The 13,879-nt window shown below is 42.4% G+C and overlaps 1 protein-coding gene across 2 annotated transcripts in view; it reads right to left on the bottom strand.

The window, feature by feature from the left end:
* Positions 1–463: 463 nt before the first annotated feature.
* The window catches only part of CFLAR (CASP8 and FADD like apoptosis regulator), a 764,637-nt gene continuing 751,221 nt past the window's right edge, over positions 464–13,879 (bottom strand). For both annotated transcript variants that reach the window (XM_044075821.1, XM_044075822.1), the window contains one exon: positions 464–1,492. In XM_044075821.1, coding sequence (XP_043931756.1) covers positions 1,357–1,492 — 136 coding nt within the window. In that variant the 3' untranslated portion in view covers positions 464–1,356. The remainder of the gene's footprint in view (positions 1,493–13,879) is intronic.

Genomic DNA, 13,879 nt, shown 5'->3' with positions numbered 1-13,879 from the left:
GTAGGCATCATAAATGCAGTGAGGGGTTAAGATTTTAGGATATGAGAAAAGGAAATCTTAGATGAGCAAAGGGAGAGTAACAAGGTGGGCATCACCACTGAGACTGTCAGCTTGTTTATGCCCATCTTAGAGTAGCTTGCCTGCAGCCTGGGAGACATGCCCATGCCCCGGTCTCCAACATGGGATGCCATGAATGTATGCAACATCCCATTCCTTCCTCCCAGGATAGGCAAACTGGTGTATGTCACTCATTTCCTCCCCCAATCCCGGCTGCTCCTGTACCCACACTGCTAACTGATATTGATTCCTCTGGATCACAAGTCAGGGCTCAATTTCCTCATGTCATGAAGAAGCTGGGAACACAAACAGAAAAATATGAATGTTAAAAATGGCAAATGCCACCTAACATTGTAAAAATCTTTGCAGTCATGCTGTAAACTAAAGAAAAAAACATGAAAAACAGTTTGAAGCATTTTGAAAATATATATTTTTACAGGAAAGTTGGCTGCACCTCATGTTAGGAGGAAAGCCCCCTTACTTAAATATAACAAACACTAGAGTCACACAAACATTAGAGAACGGACAAGTATGAAATATTGGGACTGCTGAATTTGTGTATTTTCAAACTTAAGACATGCTGTCAGAAATTTCTACAACAGCAGCTAACATTAAGTGGTATAAGTTAAATTTATGAAAAATGTTTGTAGTCTTCACAGTCCTACTTCTGAAATAATACAAAAATAATTTAAGCAGACAGACAAAATTGTCATGTATGTAGACAAGTTCACATTAATATACAGCTACTATTTAACATACTATACCACTATAATTTAGAATTTTCATAAAGTAATAAACTTCTAGCACAACAGTCAGAATGAATATTAGACACAGCCTAAGAGGTAATATTGCTCTGTCTTCCATTGTACACAAATGTATTACTCAGTCTGACATATGCTTTAGAACAAAGAGCTCAACTACATGTTCAATACAACTGTTATTCTAAATGCTTTCACCAAGATGTATTACTTTCTTCATTCTCTACACCCTTGCTACCTTTACCTTCTGACGTTTTGCAAACTCAGAGAAGAAAAAACATTCAGTTCTTCAACTTTCCTCAAAAGTTGTGCAGTCAGAGCTGCAAAATTAAAGTGGGGGTGTAGTTAAGAAAATGTGGTATAAGGCTGTAATATACTTTAAAATCTCCACATGTAAACAAAGTAAACAAGTATGATTGCATATAGAAAGCTTGTGAGAACAACTCAAAGTGAAAAAAAAGTTCAATAAATAAACACGACAGTATGTTATATTTTGTTATGTTTGGCAAGGCATGGCATTAAACCCATTCATTTTTTTTCTTCATCTTTTGGGGAACATTAGCGTTTTCCTTAAAGTGTGTTGCAGCTGCAGAGAGAGGCAGTTTTGTTGGTCCAGACTTTTTAAGCCATAAACCTTTCTGTTTACTTCTGTCAGGATTTCCATTAAGTACATATTCCTATTGGGTGAAAACAAAAGATTACAAATACAGAAACTGAGATATAAAATCTTCCACTACATTGAAAAATGTTTTTCAAAACACATCAAATCATACTAAACTTCAAATGTTTTAATTTTTAAAAACAGCTTTACATAAATACAGGATCATGGCAAGCCACAACCTACTCCAGTCTACAAGGTATTTAAAGCAGGAACTTGTCCAGAAATGGGATGGTAACCCCATCACATAACATACATGCAACACACGCACTCACCCCTTCCTAAGGGCAATCTGAATATAGCTTACTCACAATCCACATATCTTTAGGGTATGAGAAGAATCCAGACCTCCAATTAAAATCCTAGCAAACAGAAAGACAGACATTCCTCATAAAACACCCCAGCTGAGGGACCCAACACAGAAACACGAAGGATGAGAGAGGCATGAAATGCACTGCACAACTACATAATCCAACTTGACTACATTTACTTACTGCAGTCTTCATTTTCACTGACAGTCCACTTTTTACTTATTCAGTTATGTATGTATCTTTTGCTGACATGTTAATCTTACTAGGCTTGCAGCCTACTTTCATGAGAGACTGAGGTGGTATTTATACTAACAGAGAGAAATTGCACCAAGACACCCTGGAAACTTCACAAATAATAACTCCCTACTCTTTTTTCGATATCTGCTGGAGTATATTTTTTTACAACCACCAATTCATGCAGATAGAAAAAGAAGTTATGTACCTACCATAACATTCCATGTTAGTTGTCTTCATCTCGCCTTCCTTCTTGCTGGTTGGGATCGGAGCCGATCCTCGGCTCTGAGTTGGCCATCTTCAATAGCTTGAGAGCTGTTTACTGGCTCGAGGCTACCCCTTATCCCATAATGCCTAGCAATAGCTACCCAGATCTCGTTTCAAATAGCTAACTCCAGACATAACAACATAATAAATCAGTCAAGAATCAGTTGACAATATCTGCCATATTCTCTTAAGACAAAAAGGACACAAGAGAACACACAGCCAATGAAACAGAAAAAAACTCCTCTCGATCCACTAGGACAGGGAGATGGAGGGTGGGACGCAAGAAGGAAGGCGAGATGAAGATAACTAACGTGGAATGTTATGGTAGGTACATAACTTCTTTAAGTTAAGTTGCCTATCTCGGCTTCGTTCTTGCTGGTTGGGACAGCGTCCCTAGCACCTAAAAACCTGGGTGGCTCAGTGAAACAGAATCTTCAGAACAGTGGACCCAAAGTCGGCTCTGCTCCTGGAGACCATATCCAACTTGTAATGAGAAATTAAAGGTATGAGGGTTTGCCCACGTGGCAGCTGCACAGACAGAATCCATGGGCAACCTGGATTGGAAGGCTACAGAGGTGGCCAAGGCCCTAGTAGAATGACCTTTCGGTCTAATAGGTAACTCTGTTCCTTAACTGATAAATGAAAGAAATAGTGTGTGACAACCATCTGAACAAGGTTACCTTGGAAACTGGGAGACCTTGTTTGCCCAAGGCGTAAGAGAGGAATAGTTGGTCCAATTTCCTTACTTCTTTAGTTCTGTGCAGGTAAAATGCAATTGCCTATGAACGTCCAATTGGTGTAGTTTGTATTCTGCCTTGTTGGTATGATTACGGAAAAACACAGGAAGATCTATAGATTGGTTTAAGTTACTTTCTGAGCAGACTTTAGGGAGAAATGAGGGACTAGTCCTCAGAGCAACCCTGTCCTTATGAAAAACCAAGTAAAGACGACGAACACACAGCGCCTGAAGTTCGGAGACACATCTGGCTGAAGTAATAACTACCAGAAAGAGTGTCTTCCAAGATAGGAACTTGATAGAGCAGGAAACTGCTGGTTCAAAAGGGGGTAGACTTAAGGAGGTTAGGACTAAATTAAGGTCCCAAGGAGGCGGGGGATCTCTCACTGGAGGCCTAAGAAGAGTCACCCCTCTCAAAAAAGCTTTACATAGCTTATGAGACAATGTTAGAGTTCAAAAAACCAACATGAAAGTTAGAAATGGCCGCCATTTGTACCCTGATCGTAGAAGCAGCGGACCCGGAATGAAACAGTAAAGCTAGGAATTCCAAGATTTTGTGGACTGGGGCTGAAAAGGGATCCATATTCCTAGTCCTTGCCCAACAAGAAAAACGTTTCCATTTGCTAGCATAAGTTTTCCTCGTTGTAGACTTGTGAGAAGACACGATAATGTTACGGACTGCTGAGGAAATGCTGGGAAGCCTGGCTAAGGTTGGAAGTGGAGCAACCAAGCTGTGAGCTGGAGAGTTTTTAGGGATTGATGCAACCCGCCTGATTGATGAACCAGGAGGTCTGGAAATGGGTCCAGAGTCCACGGTTGATCGAGAAGGTAACGGTGCAGGAACGGAAACCATATCTGTCGAGGCCAGTAGGGAGCAATGAGGATCATTTTGTAACCCAACGATATTGCTTTCTGTATAAGTTTGGGTATCAGAGGGAATGGAGGAAAGGCATAAAGAAGTCCCTGGGGCCAATAGTGGACTAGAGCGTCTCTGGGTGTGTGACCCGGAAGCGGAAGAAGGGAGAAGTAGTTGTTGCATTTGCTGTTGAAGGGGGTGGCAAAGAGATCGCAGCAAGGCTGTCCCCATTTGCGAAAAACGAGATTCGCAATTTTCTGACTCAGAGGCCACTCGTGAGGCATTAGAATAGCTTTGCTGAGCCTGTCTGCTATGACGTTGGATCTCCCCGGGATGTGCGTTGCAATCAGAAAACGTTGGGAGGAAATCGCCCACTGCCAAAGTCTGAGAGCTTTTCGACACAGGGGGTAGGACCTGGTTCCTCCCTGCTTGTTGATGTACCACACCACTGACATGTTGTCCATTTGAATAGCAATGGTCCCACGAGGAAGAGAGTCTTGAAGGGCTTGCAATGCCAGGAGCACTGCTCTCATTTCCAGGACATTTATGTGCAGATGGTACTTGTAAGGTTGCCACATGCCTTGGACTGTCCTGCCCAGATAATGCCCCCCACCCTATCAGGGAGGCGTCTGTCGTCACTATGGCTACCGGAGGGGGTTGCATGAAAGGTCTGCCCTGACTAACTAGTGGGGAGACCATCCACCAAGAAAGATGCCTTTTGCATGCGCCCGTGATCATGATCTTGTAAGTCATGGGTAGCTCTTGGAAAGACCACTGCGTAAACAGAAGCCACTGAAGAATGTACCTGACTTGGATCCTTTTGCTCTGCATCAGAACCTTAACCTGCTGATGAATTGCGGACACCCTTTCTGGTGGTAGCCTTGCAAACATATCCCTTGTGTCTAAGTCTGCTCCTATATAAGTGATAGATTGACAGGGCAACAAGGCAGATTTTTCTAAATTTATTGTGATGCCGAGCTGTGAGCAGATTGTGATTGTGTAGTCCCGTGCTTGTATGAGTTGATGCCTGGTGGTAGCAGTAAGGAGCCAGTCATCTAGATACGGGAACACCTGGAATCCTTGATGCCTCAGGTGAGCCGTGACCACTGCCATACATTTGGTGAACACCCTGGGGGCTGTGGTGAGACCAAAGGGCAGAGCTCTGAACTAATAATGACTGGCCCCCAGCCGGAAGTGAAGATATCTCCTGGAGCGCCTGTCCATCTTTATATGGTAGTACGCGTCCTGAAGATCTATAGAGCACATCCAATTATCCTGACCCAGAAAGGGTAGAATGGACTGTAGCTTGACCATCCGAAACTTTGTTCTTTGCACAGACCTGTTTAGTCTGCTGAGATCCAGAATCGGTCACCAGTCCCCTGTCTTTTTGGTACTAAAAAGAACCCTGAGTAAGTTCCAGATCCGTGCTGGTCTGCCGGGACTTCCTGGATGGCTCTTTTTTCTATTAGCTTTGAAACTTCTATTACTGCTTGCTCCCTCAGATTGGGTGGAACATCTGGGAGGGTCTTCCTTGACTGTAAAGGGGGTTGAAGGAAGGGAATTTTGCAACCTCCAGATATAACGGACCGTACCCATCTGTCTTGTGTTAAACTTCACCAGGCTTTTGGGTACAGCGAAAAAGTCTTCCCCCAACTGCCTCCAGAGATGAGCAGCCGGACAACCATTCGGGGATGCTTAAAGGGCTTATCAGAGAAGGATTCTGTGTTGCCCTGGTACTGCGGACCCCCTCTGTGACGAGGGCGGCGTCTATTGTTATTGTTTCCCCCTCTGCCTCTGGAGAAAAAATCACTACGTGTGTCAGCCAAGGCTCCCTGAGATTTATGGAACCACATCTTACCACTCTTCTGACCTTTGGGGTAGGGTCTAGAGGGAGTGGAAAAATTGACTCCCACGGCAGACAGTGTCTTGCCCTCTTGCTCACACCTAGTCAAAGTGTCTTTCACCTGTGGTCCAAAAAGAAAGGAACCATCAAAGGGAGTGTTGGTGAAGGACGCTCGATAGGGTTCCACAAAGTTACACAGCCGCATCCAGGCATGTCTCCTAAGGGCCACCCCGGTACCAGCGGCTCTACTCGCCCCATCGGCTGCATAGGAAATGAGCCTCATGGAGGAGTTAACAACAGAATTAAGTGTCGCTAGCTGGGAAGCTACCTTGGCTTGTGCTCCCTCAGCTGTTGGATCTTGGAGGGTATCTCCGAGCTCTTTAAGGAGATCCCTTTGAAGTCAGGTAAAATGACACAGGCAGTTCAGTGACCTCATAGAGAAGGTTGCTGAAGCGAACATTCACTTCCCATATCTGTCCATCATCCTAGACTCCTTGTTAGGGGGATGGACAGACGAAGAGGTCTCCGCTAACTATTTTTGGTGGCTGCTGCTACCACCATAGCATCAGCAGGGACATCTTTCGAAATGAACTGCTTATCCTGGGGTGCTGTAATAAATTTACTAGGTCTCCTCGGAGTTGGTTCCACTGTATCCGGAACTGACCAAGCCTTTCGAGCCACCACTGTCATAAGTGGATCGAAAGGCGGAGACACCCAGGAGGTGGAAGGTCAGGAACCGAAGGCATCCAGAAATACAGACTCATCTTCAGAAGTGGCTAGGGGATTCCAGTTCCCCCTCTGCTTGAGCATTTCCAAGATGTCCAAGAAGAAAACATCTTCAGAGGGGAATCTTGGGGACCCTTGCGATTCATCTAAGTCTATATCAGAAGTAACCACAGAAGAAGGCAGGTGCCCCAACGTTCACTAGTAATCACAAAAAAAAATTTTTTTAGAACATAATGTCATAGTTTTATTTAAGGTTCATTTTTATATATTTAAATTTATATTCACAAGCATTCAAGTTTTGTATATGTGGTTTATTATAGGGTATGAATTTTATGGTGGTTTTAGGAAGTATAATCTGTGTGTGTATATATATGTGTATGTGCTTTTAACTAACTCTAATTAATCAATTTGTTTGTCATTGGCTACCATTAATTAGTTAATGTATTTAAGATGAGTGCACCAAGAGTGTTGGTATCTGATGAAGTCAAGGACGAAAACGTGTTGTGAAGTTTCAGCGTTAGTGAATTAAACTGTTCGTATCACTTTTCCTGGATTCTGGTGCTTTTTCTGTATCAGAAGTGACAGACTCAGGGGAGTCAATGTGCTTCCTCTTGCACTTCTTCTGAGGGGGCTCCTCTGAGTGATCAGGGAAGGCCTCGGAAGAAGAGGAAACACCCAATGGTGTGTCCTGGAGCATCGGTTTCCCTATACTTGGGGTCTGGAGGAGGAGCAGAGGTTGGCAAAAGCACTACAGGGGACGGAGCCGGTGGGGCTGATAGTGGAGTTGACTCAGTGGCCAGCACACTCCGCATGACATCGAAGGTGTCCCTGCCACGATGCATAGAAAGCTCCGGTTCCGAAGAAATAGGAGTCTTTCTCCGCACCGAGGGAGACGGCTCCGAGGCTGATGTAGGAGCCGAAGCTCCAAGAGGGAGAACAGGGTCGGACAAGGGCCCAATGCCACTCGCCCCCTCGGAGCCGACGAGGGAGCCCCGGTGCCCAGATCCCTCGATGGACGGCACCACTGAGGGAATTGGAGCCAGCTTCGGAACCGAAGGAGATAGAGTTATCGGAGCCGATGGTTCCACTACTTGAACCCCAACGAACTCAGTCTCCGAACTCATTGGAATCGGAGGAGGAACATCGAGAGAAGTGGATGGAGCTGATACCTGTTGAGGAGGGCTGGACAACAACTTGGCTAGTGCATGCAACTTTAGCAACCTACTGACCACTCTCTCCACATCATGATCCGACAGCCTAGAGGATTGAGAGGATCGATGACTACGCTCGCTCTGAAGCAAAGGAGACCGAGGAGCCGAATGCACCGATTCTACTGAAGGGGACCTCAGCCTCTTGTGGCTCTGCGATGGCTCCGAAGCCTCTGATGGAGCCGACGGGGAGATTGTCTTGTCGGTGTCAGCCAGAACCGATGTGGAAGGTAAATCCTGAACAGAAGACGGCTCGAACTTGGAGCCGACGGCTTAGTGGATTTAGGGGATTTCACAGGCTGTGAGCTCTTGGCCAGTGAATCCTGGGGGTTTAAAAGACCCTTACGAATAAGCTTATTCTTACGCTCCTGCAGGACTCTTGGACTAAAGGCATGGCAGATAGAACAAGAGTCCTGCAGGTGCACAGCGCCTAAATAACTGATGCAAGAAGTGTGCCCATCTGTCAGAGACATTTTCTGACAGCATGAGTCACACTTCTTGAACCCAGAAACCTTGGATTCCTTTGACATCCTTGAAGGTAGAAGGAAAAAACAATTATAACAATAACAACCAGAAGCAATATACAGTCTACAAAAAACACACTACTATAAAGACTACAGCTAAAGTTTTTAGATAATAGGAAAGCCTCTAACTTAAACGGCTAGCCTATAAGAGAAAGGGAGAAGAAAAAGCCTCTAACTTAAACGGCTAACCTGACAAGAAGAGGTAGGGGGGAGGGGTGGGAGAGAACTCTAAGTTAAACGAGTTCTACAAGAAAAAAGAGGGATACTACAAGCTAAACAACTATCACAAAAAACAAGACTATCGTTAATAATAAAATACTAGAAGGGTTGAATTCTAGTGAAGAAAGTTATACAAAAAACTTTATACGAGCCTGAGCCAGAAAAACAACACCTCGCAGCTGAAGTGGCAAACGCGATCTGGGTAGCTATCGCTAGGCATTATGGGATAAGGGGTAGCCTCGAGCCAGTAAACAGCTCTCGAGCTATTGAAGATGGCAGAGTCTGAGCCGAGGATCGGCTCCGATCCCAACCAGCAAGAACGAAGGCGAGATAGACAACGTAACATCCTCAGTTTAACAACTCATTCCAAGTACGGCACACTGATGTACAGCATTCCCACCTTATGCTGCCCTGCAGTGTCAATACTGGAAAATGAATCCAAACACCTGGTCATCATCAACCTTCTTTTTCCCATTTTTTTACATGGGGTCAGGGTGCCATATCAGTCACCATCTGTCTCTCAATTCAGTGCCACTGCCTACTTTCTTCAACAGTCATGCCTGACTGTCGCAGGTCTTCTCTCACAATCCCTCCATCTCCTTGTTGGATGCCCTTGTTTCCTCTTGCATTCTGTCTTCTTTTCTGCACATGTGCCCAAACCACTAATATGTTCTCTTCCACTTTCTCTACAAGTGGAGACAAGTTGGCTTATGCACTGATGTCCTCATTTCTTTATCTGTTTCATACTGTGCATCCTACCACCTGTCACAGGCACTTCAGCTCCATCACCTCAAACTTCCTCAACTGTTCTGCCTTTACTGCCCAGGTTTCTGTACCATACAGTAGTACTGAATACACCACTGTTTTGTACATCTTACTCTTCAGTTTCTTTGGCATTCTTCTGTCAAACTACCCCTGACATTCTGTATCAGTTGGCTGCAGCACCTCTGATTCTTGCTTTGACCTTCTCATACAGACTTCAACCATCCTTCCCAAAAACTTGAGGTTGTTATCCTGTTCCATTACTTCACCTTTTGTCTCAGTTCTCAACTTCTTCTGATTTTCCCTGTTTCCTGCCATTGCAACTGTCTTATCTGTACTCATTTTCATCCCACGTGCCTTCAGTTTTGCATTTCATTTCCCTATCCATTGCTCATGCTCCTGCTCGGATCTGCCTGTAGTGTCACATCATCTGCATACAGAAACTTTGTTGATCTATCCCCTCTGACCTGATTGCCAATGTAGTTCACCACAAGTATGAAGAGCAGAGGGCTCACAGCTGAACCCTGACGCACACCCACTCCCACCGGGAACCCCTCTGAGTCTGAACGCTGCTCGTACTTAAGACACTGGGTCCTTGTACATAGGCTGAACTAATTCTTCCAATGTTTCTGGGACTTCGAACGACGGCAAGACTGCCCAAATCAGCTTTCTTGGGAACCTGTCATAGTTTCTCCAAGTCTAGGAATGCCTAGTTGGACTCTTTCTTCATCTCTAGTTTCTGCACACTGTAAGGTTGTGCTGCATCCTGATCTGAATACAAACTACTCATCTCTCATTTTACTTTCTATGACTCTGTAAGTTTGTTTAATAATCACCAACTCCAGAACTTTGATGCAGTGTGACAGGAGTTTGATACCTGTGTACTGCTCACAGTTGTGGATATCACTTGTGTTCTTGCATACTTGCACTACTGCAGATCCTTCAGTGTATTGTTTCTGTTCAGTCACTGTAGCTAGACAGCACGTATATATAAGTACTAAGCACGTGCAAGAACAGTGCCATTTTGTACAGTTAGTCAGAGTGAATGCAGTCATGAATGGAGATGCACATGTGAGTGTGTTTGAAGTAATGAGTGAATCAGTTAATACAAGTTCTAATTACAGTTCCTGACATGTTTATGTACAATACATATTTTGAACCTATACACCACTTCATCGTCTCTTTTAAATGCATGAGACTAGCGACATGGTGCCAGAGTGAGATCCGAAGTCAAAGCAACACACAAGACATGAGGCACACAGTTAAAAGTGCAGAAATGTACCGGAGTGAACTCACAAACAGGTCAGCGGTTATTCAAAGTTACTTAAATTTGTTTAAGTGATTTGTCGGTCGCTGCATGTTTGATGAAGCATTCAAAATGTTTGAAATAATTACCAAGATGAATGAAATGTCGAAAATTGCGACATACTGATGAAAGTATTCGAAATAAATACAGAAGAGTTTGAAATAATTTCCGAAGTATTAAAATGTATAAAATTTCTTTGTGATATACTACTTTGTCACATTAATTAAAGCTATTCAAAGTGTCCGAAGTTTCTGGAATGTTCACAGTGTTTGCACAGTCAAAAGTGAAGCCTTTTCAAAGTGATTGCTGTGCATTTGGACATAATTACAAGTAATGTTTGTTGTTATGACAGAGGGATTTTGCAGACCTGAGCCTTTTGTGTTTGATAACAATATTGCTGAGAATTGGAGAGTGTTTGAAAAAGAATACAATATTTTCATACAGGCTGCTTTTTCTGATTATGCACGTACAAAAACCTTCATACTTCTTAATTCAGCAGGCCCAGAAGCCATTGAGAGGGAATGTTTATATTTGTATGCACCTGCTGTATATGCAGGGGAGGGGGAAACCGCCATACTGTAACATAGGCTAAAACGTGGGAAGACCATGGGTGGTTAAAACGTAAATTTAGAGAAATGTGTAACCCTCAAATTAATATTACAATGGAAGGGCACATGTTTTGCACAGGAAATTAAAAGCCTGGTGAAACTACAGCAGCATATATCACTGACTTTAAGAAATAAAGCTGAAAAGTGCAGATCTGGTGAGCTGTGAGAGGAGCTGATAAATGACAAACTTGTCTGTGGTATTAATAATGATACAGTGAAAAAGAATTTGCTTTAAGATAGTGATTTAACATTTAGCAATGCCATAGAGATTTGTCAAATATATGAGCTTACAGAAAAGCACACAAATATGCTTATGAATGAAAAAAATGTGCTTGAAGTATCTAACAGTGCGAATGTTGATAGTGTACAACATAAAGCTAAAATGAAAAGGGAGTATAAACCAAAGGGTGCAGTAACACACAACCTTAACCATAAATCTAAGAAGTTGTTACCCCAGACAATATTGTTACCTGTCATAATTGTGAAGGCAGAACCTAAATAAGAAAAGTGCTTAGCTTTTGGTCACCAATGTCACAAATGTAAAAAGTGGAATCATTTCAAAAGGCTTTGCAAGTCTAAAGTGGCACATACTTTTATTAAAAGAGAGCATCCAAAGAAGCAAGTAGATCAGATAGAAATCCTTGAGCAAATTTTCTGCGTTGATGTTGTCTCTGTGATTGATGAAACTGTTAACACAGTAGATTATCAGTTGGCAGCAAAAGGTGAAATATTTTGTACTGTTCGGATTAATGGGAAACCTACAGAGCTTAAAGTAGAAACTGGGTCCAAGTGCAATGTTATATCAGCACAAATGTTTGCCAAAGTAAAACCTGGTGAGAAACTTGATTCAGCAAAATGTGTTAAACTTGTTGCTTATAGTGGTGTAGAGATTCAAACTGATAGTGCAGTAGTTCACACCTGCTATTCTGCTGGGAACAGCTATATGTTGCAGTTTTACTTAGTCAAAAGACGTGCAGTCACTGTTAGCTCTCAAAAATAGTTTGAGAATGGGACTGATTTAATTTAATAAGGAGGTTTTAACACAGAATATTTTTTGTGAATATGCTGATATTTTCAAAGACAAACTTGGCAAACTTCCAGTCACATCTTCCATGAAGTAAGCCGACTTGTCAGACCAGCAAGTAAGGTTCCGGTAGCAATCCACAGTAAAGTGAAAACAGCACTAGACAAAATGGTGAATTTAGGTGCAATAATTCCAGTAAAAAGAACCAACTGAATGGGTATCAAACATGGTTGTACCTCATAAGAAAACCTCAAATGATATTCCAATATGTATTGATCCCAGAGATTTAAACACGCTTAAACGTCATCATCCAATGTGTAGTAGCAGCTCTCATGCCAAATACCACTATTTTTTCAGTCTTAGATGCAAAAAGTTCATTTTGGCAAGTTTCGCTGGATCACAAATCTTCACTGTTAACTACTTTCAGTACGCCATTTGGTAGATACAGATTCTTGAGAATGTCATTTGGGATAAATTCTGCCACTGAAGTATTTCAACGTGCGATGGAACAAATCTTTTCAGGTTATCCATGTGCTATCATAAAAGATAACATTACTATAAGGGGCAATGGTGAAGACAAACATGATAGAAAGTTCTAGACCATGCACATGAATTCACTCTTGCACTGAATCCTCAAAAATGTAAATTCAAGCTGAGAAATGTTACTTATGTGGGACATTTGTTTACTAGCTTTGGCTTTCAACCAAACCTAAGCAAGCAGCAATTCTTGAGATGCCAGTTCCAGACAGTGTCACATCGGTGCAAAGTTTTTTTATGCATAGTCAACTATTTGGGAAAGTTCATCCCAGATGTGAGTAAGCTTTCAAATGCAAAAATGTAAACTGGTCCTGGTTAGCACAACACCAATGAGCATGTGACATTCTGAAACAGAAAACTGCAAGTCCATCCACACTGACACATTATGATGTTCGGAAACCCAGTAGCTCTTTCATGTGATGCTTCTAAGTAAGGTCTTGGTGCAGCGTGTGTAAAAGAAGGTATACCAGTAGCCCATGCATCCAGAACTTTAACCCAAACTGAGATGCAGTATTTGCAAATTGAAAAAGAGCTTCTGGCAGTAGTGTTCACATGTTAGAAGTTCCATGATTATATTTATGGCACACCTGTTCAAATAGAGACTGGTCATTAACCTCTAGTGACAATTCTGAAAAAGCCAATATATTCCACTCCAATACGTCTGCAACGCATGATGTTAAAATTGCAAAAGTACAATTTCAATATTGTTTACATGAAAGGCAAACATCTTTACCTTGCAGATGCTTTGTCAAGCGTGCCTTGACAAACAACAGAACAATATGGCAATGGGAAATGAGGCTTTGAAGTCATGGAAGTCACATTTTTCCTCATCATATCTTGATGAACTCAGAAATCACACAACTTTAGACCTAGCTTGTGATGACAGGAGGCACTGCCAGCTATGCCAGGCAAAGTAGGGCAGTGGATGTATGACTTGTGCCAGCACAGCTAGCTGGAATTTAGTAAGTATATGTCATTTTTATATCAAACTAATTTGTATAGATGCTTGTGCTGAAAATGTATTTGTGAGGTTTGCCTGTGTTAAAATGTATCAACAGTGCACCCTGCTGGAATGAAAAGAAATTTACATGTATTATTGTAACTGAATTAAATGTATATGCTTTAATACAGGATACTGGGACAACAAAGGTTAACCAGTTAGCTTAGTTTAAAAAAAATAATGGAAATGTAAATTAGCTGTTAAACCATTAAAACGTTACCCCACAGTGCAGCATAGGACTGGAA

Source organism: Protopterus annectens, chromosome 6.part1, assembly GCF_019279795.1.
Source record: "Protopterus annectens isolate FY-2018-M chromosome 6.part1, PAN1.0, whole genome shotgun sequence".
Taxonomy (NCBI): domain Eukaryota; kingdom Metazoa; phylum Chordata; order Ceratodontiformes; family Protopteridae; genus Protopterus; species Protopterus annectens.
The sequence above is the reverse complement of the archived record's forward strand: the minus strand, read 5'-3'. Positions and strand labels throughout refer to the sequence as shown.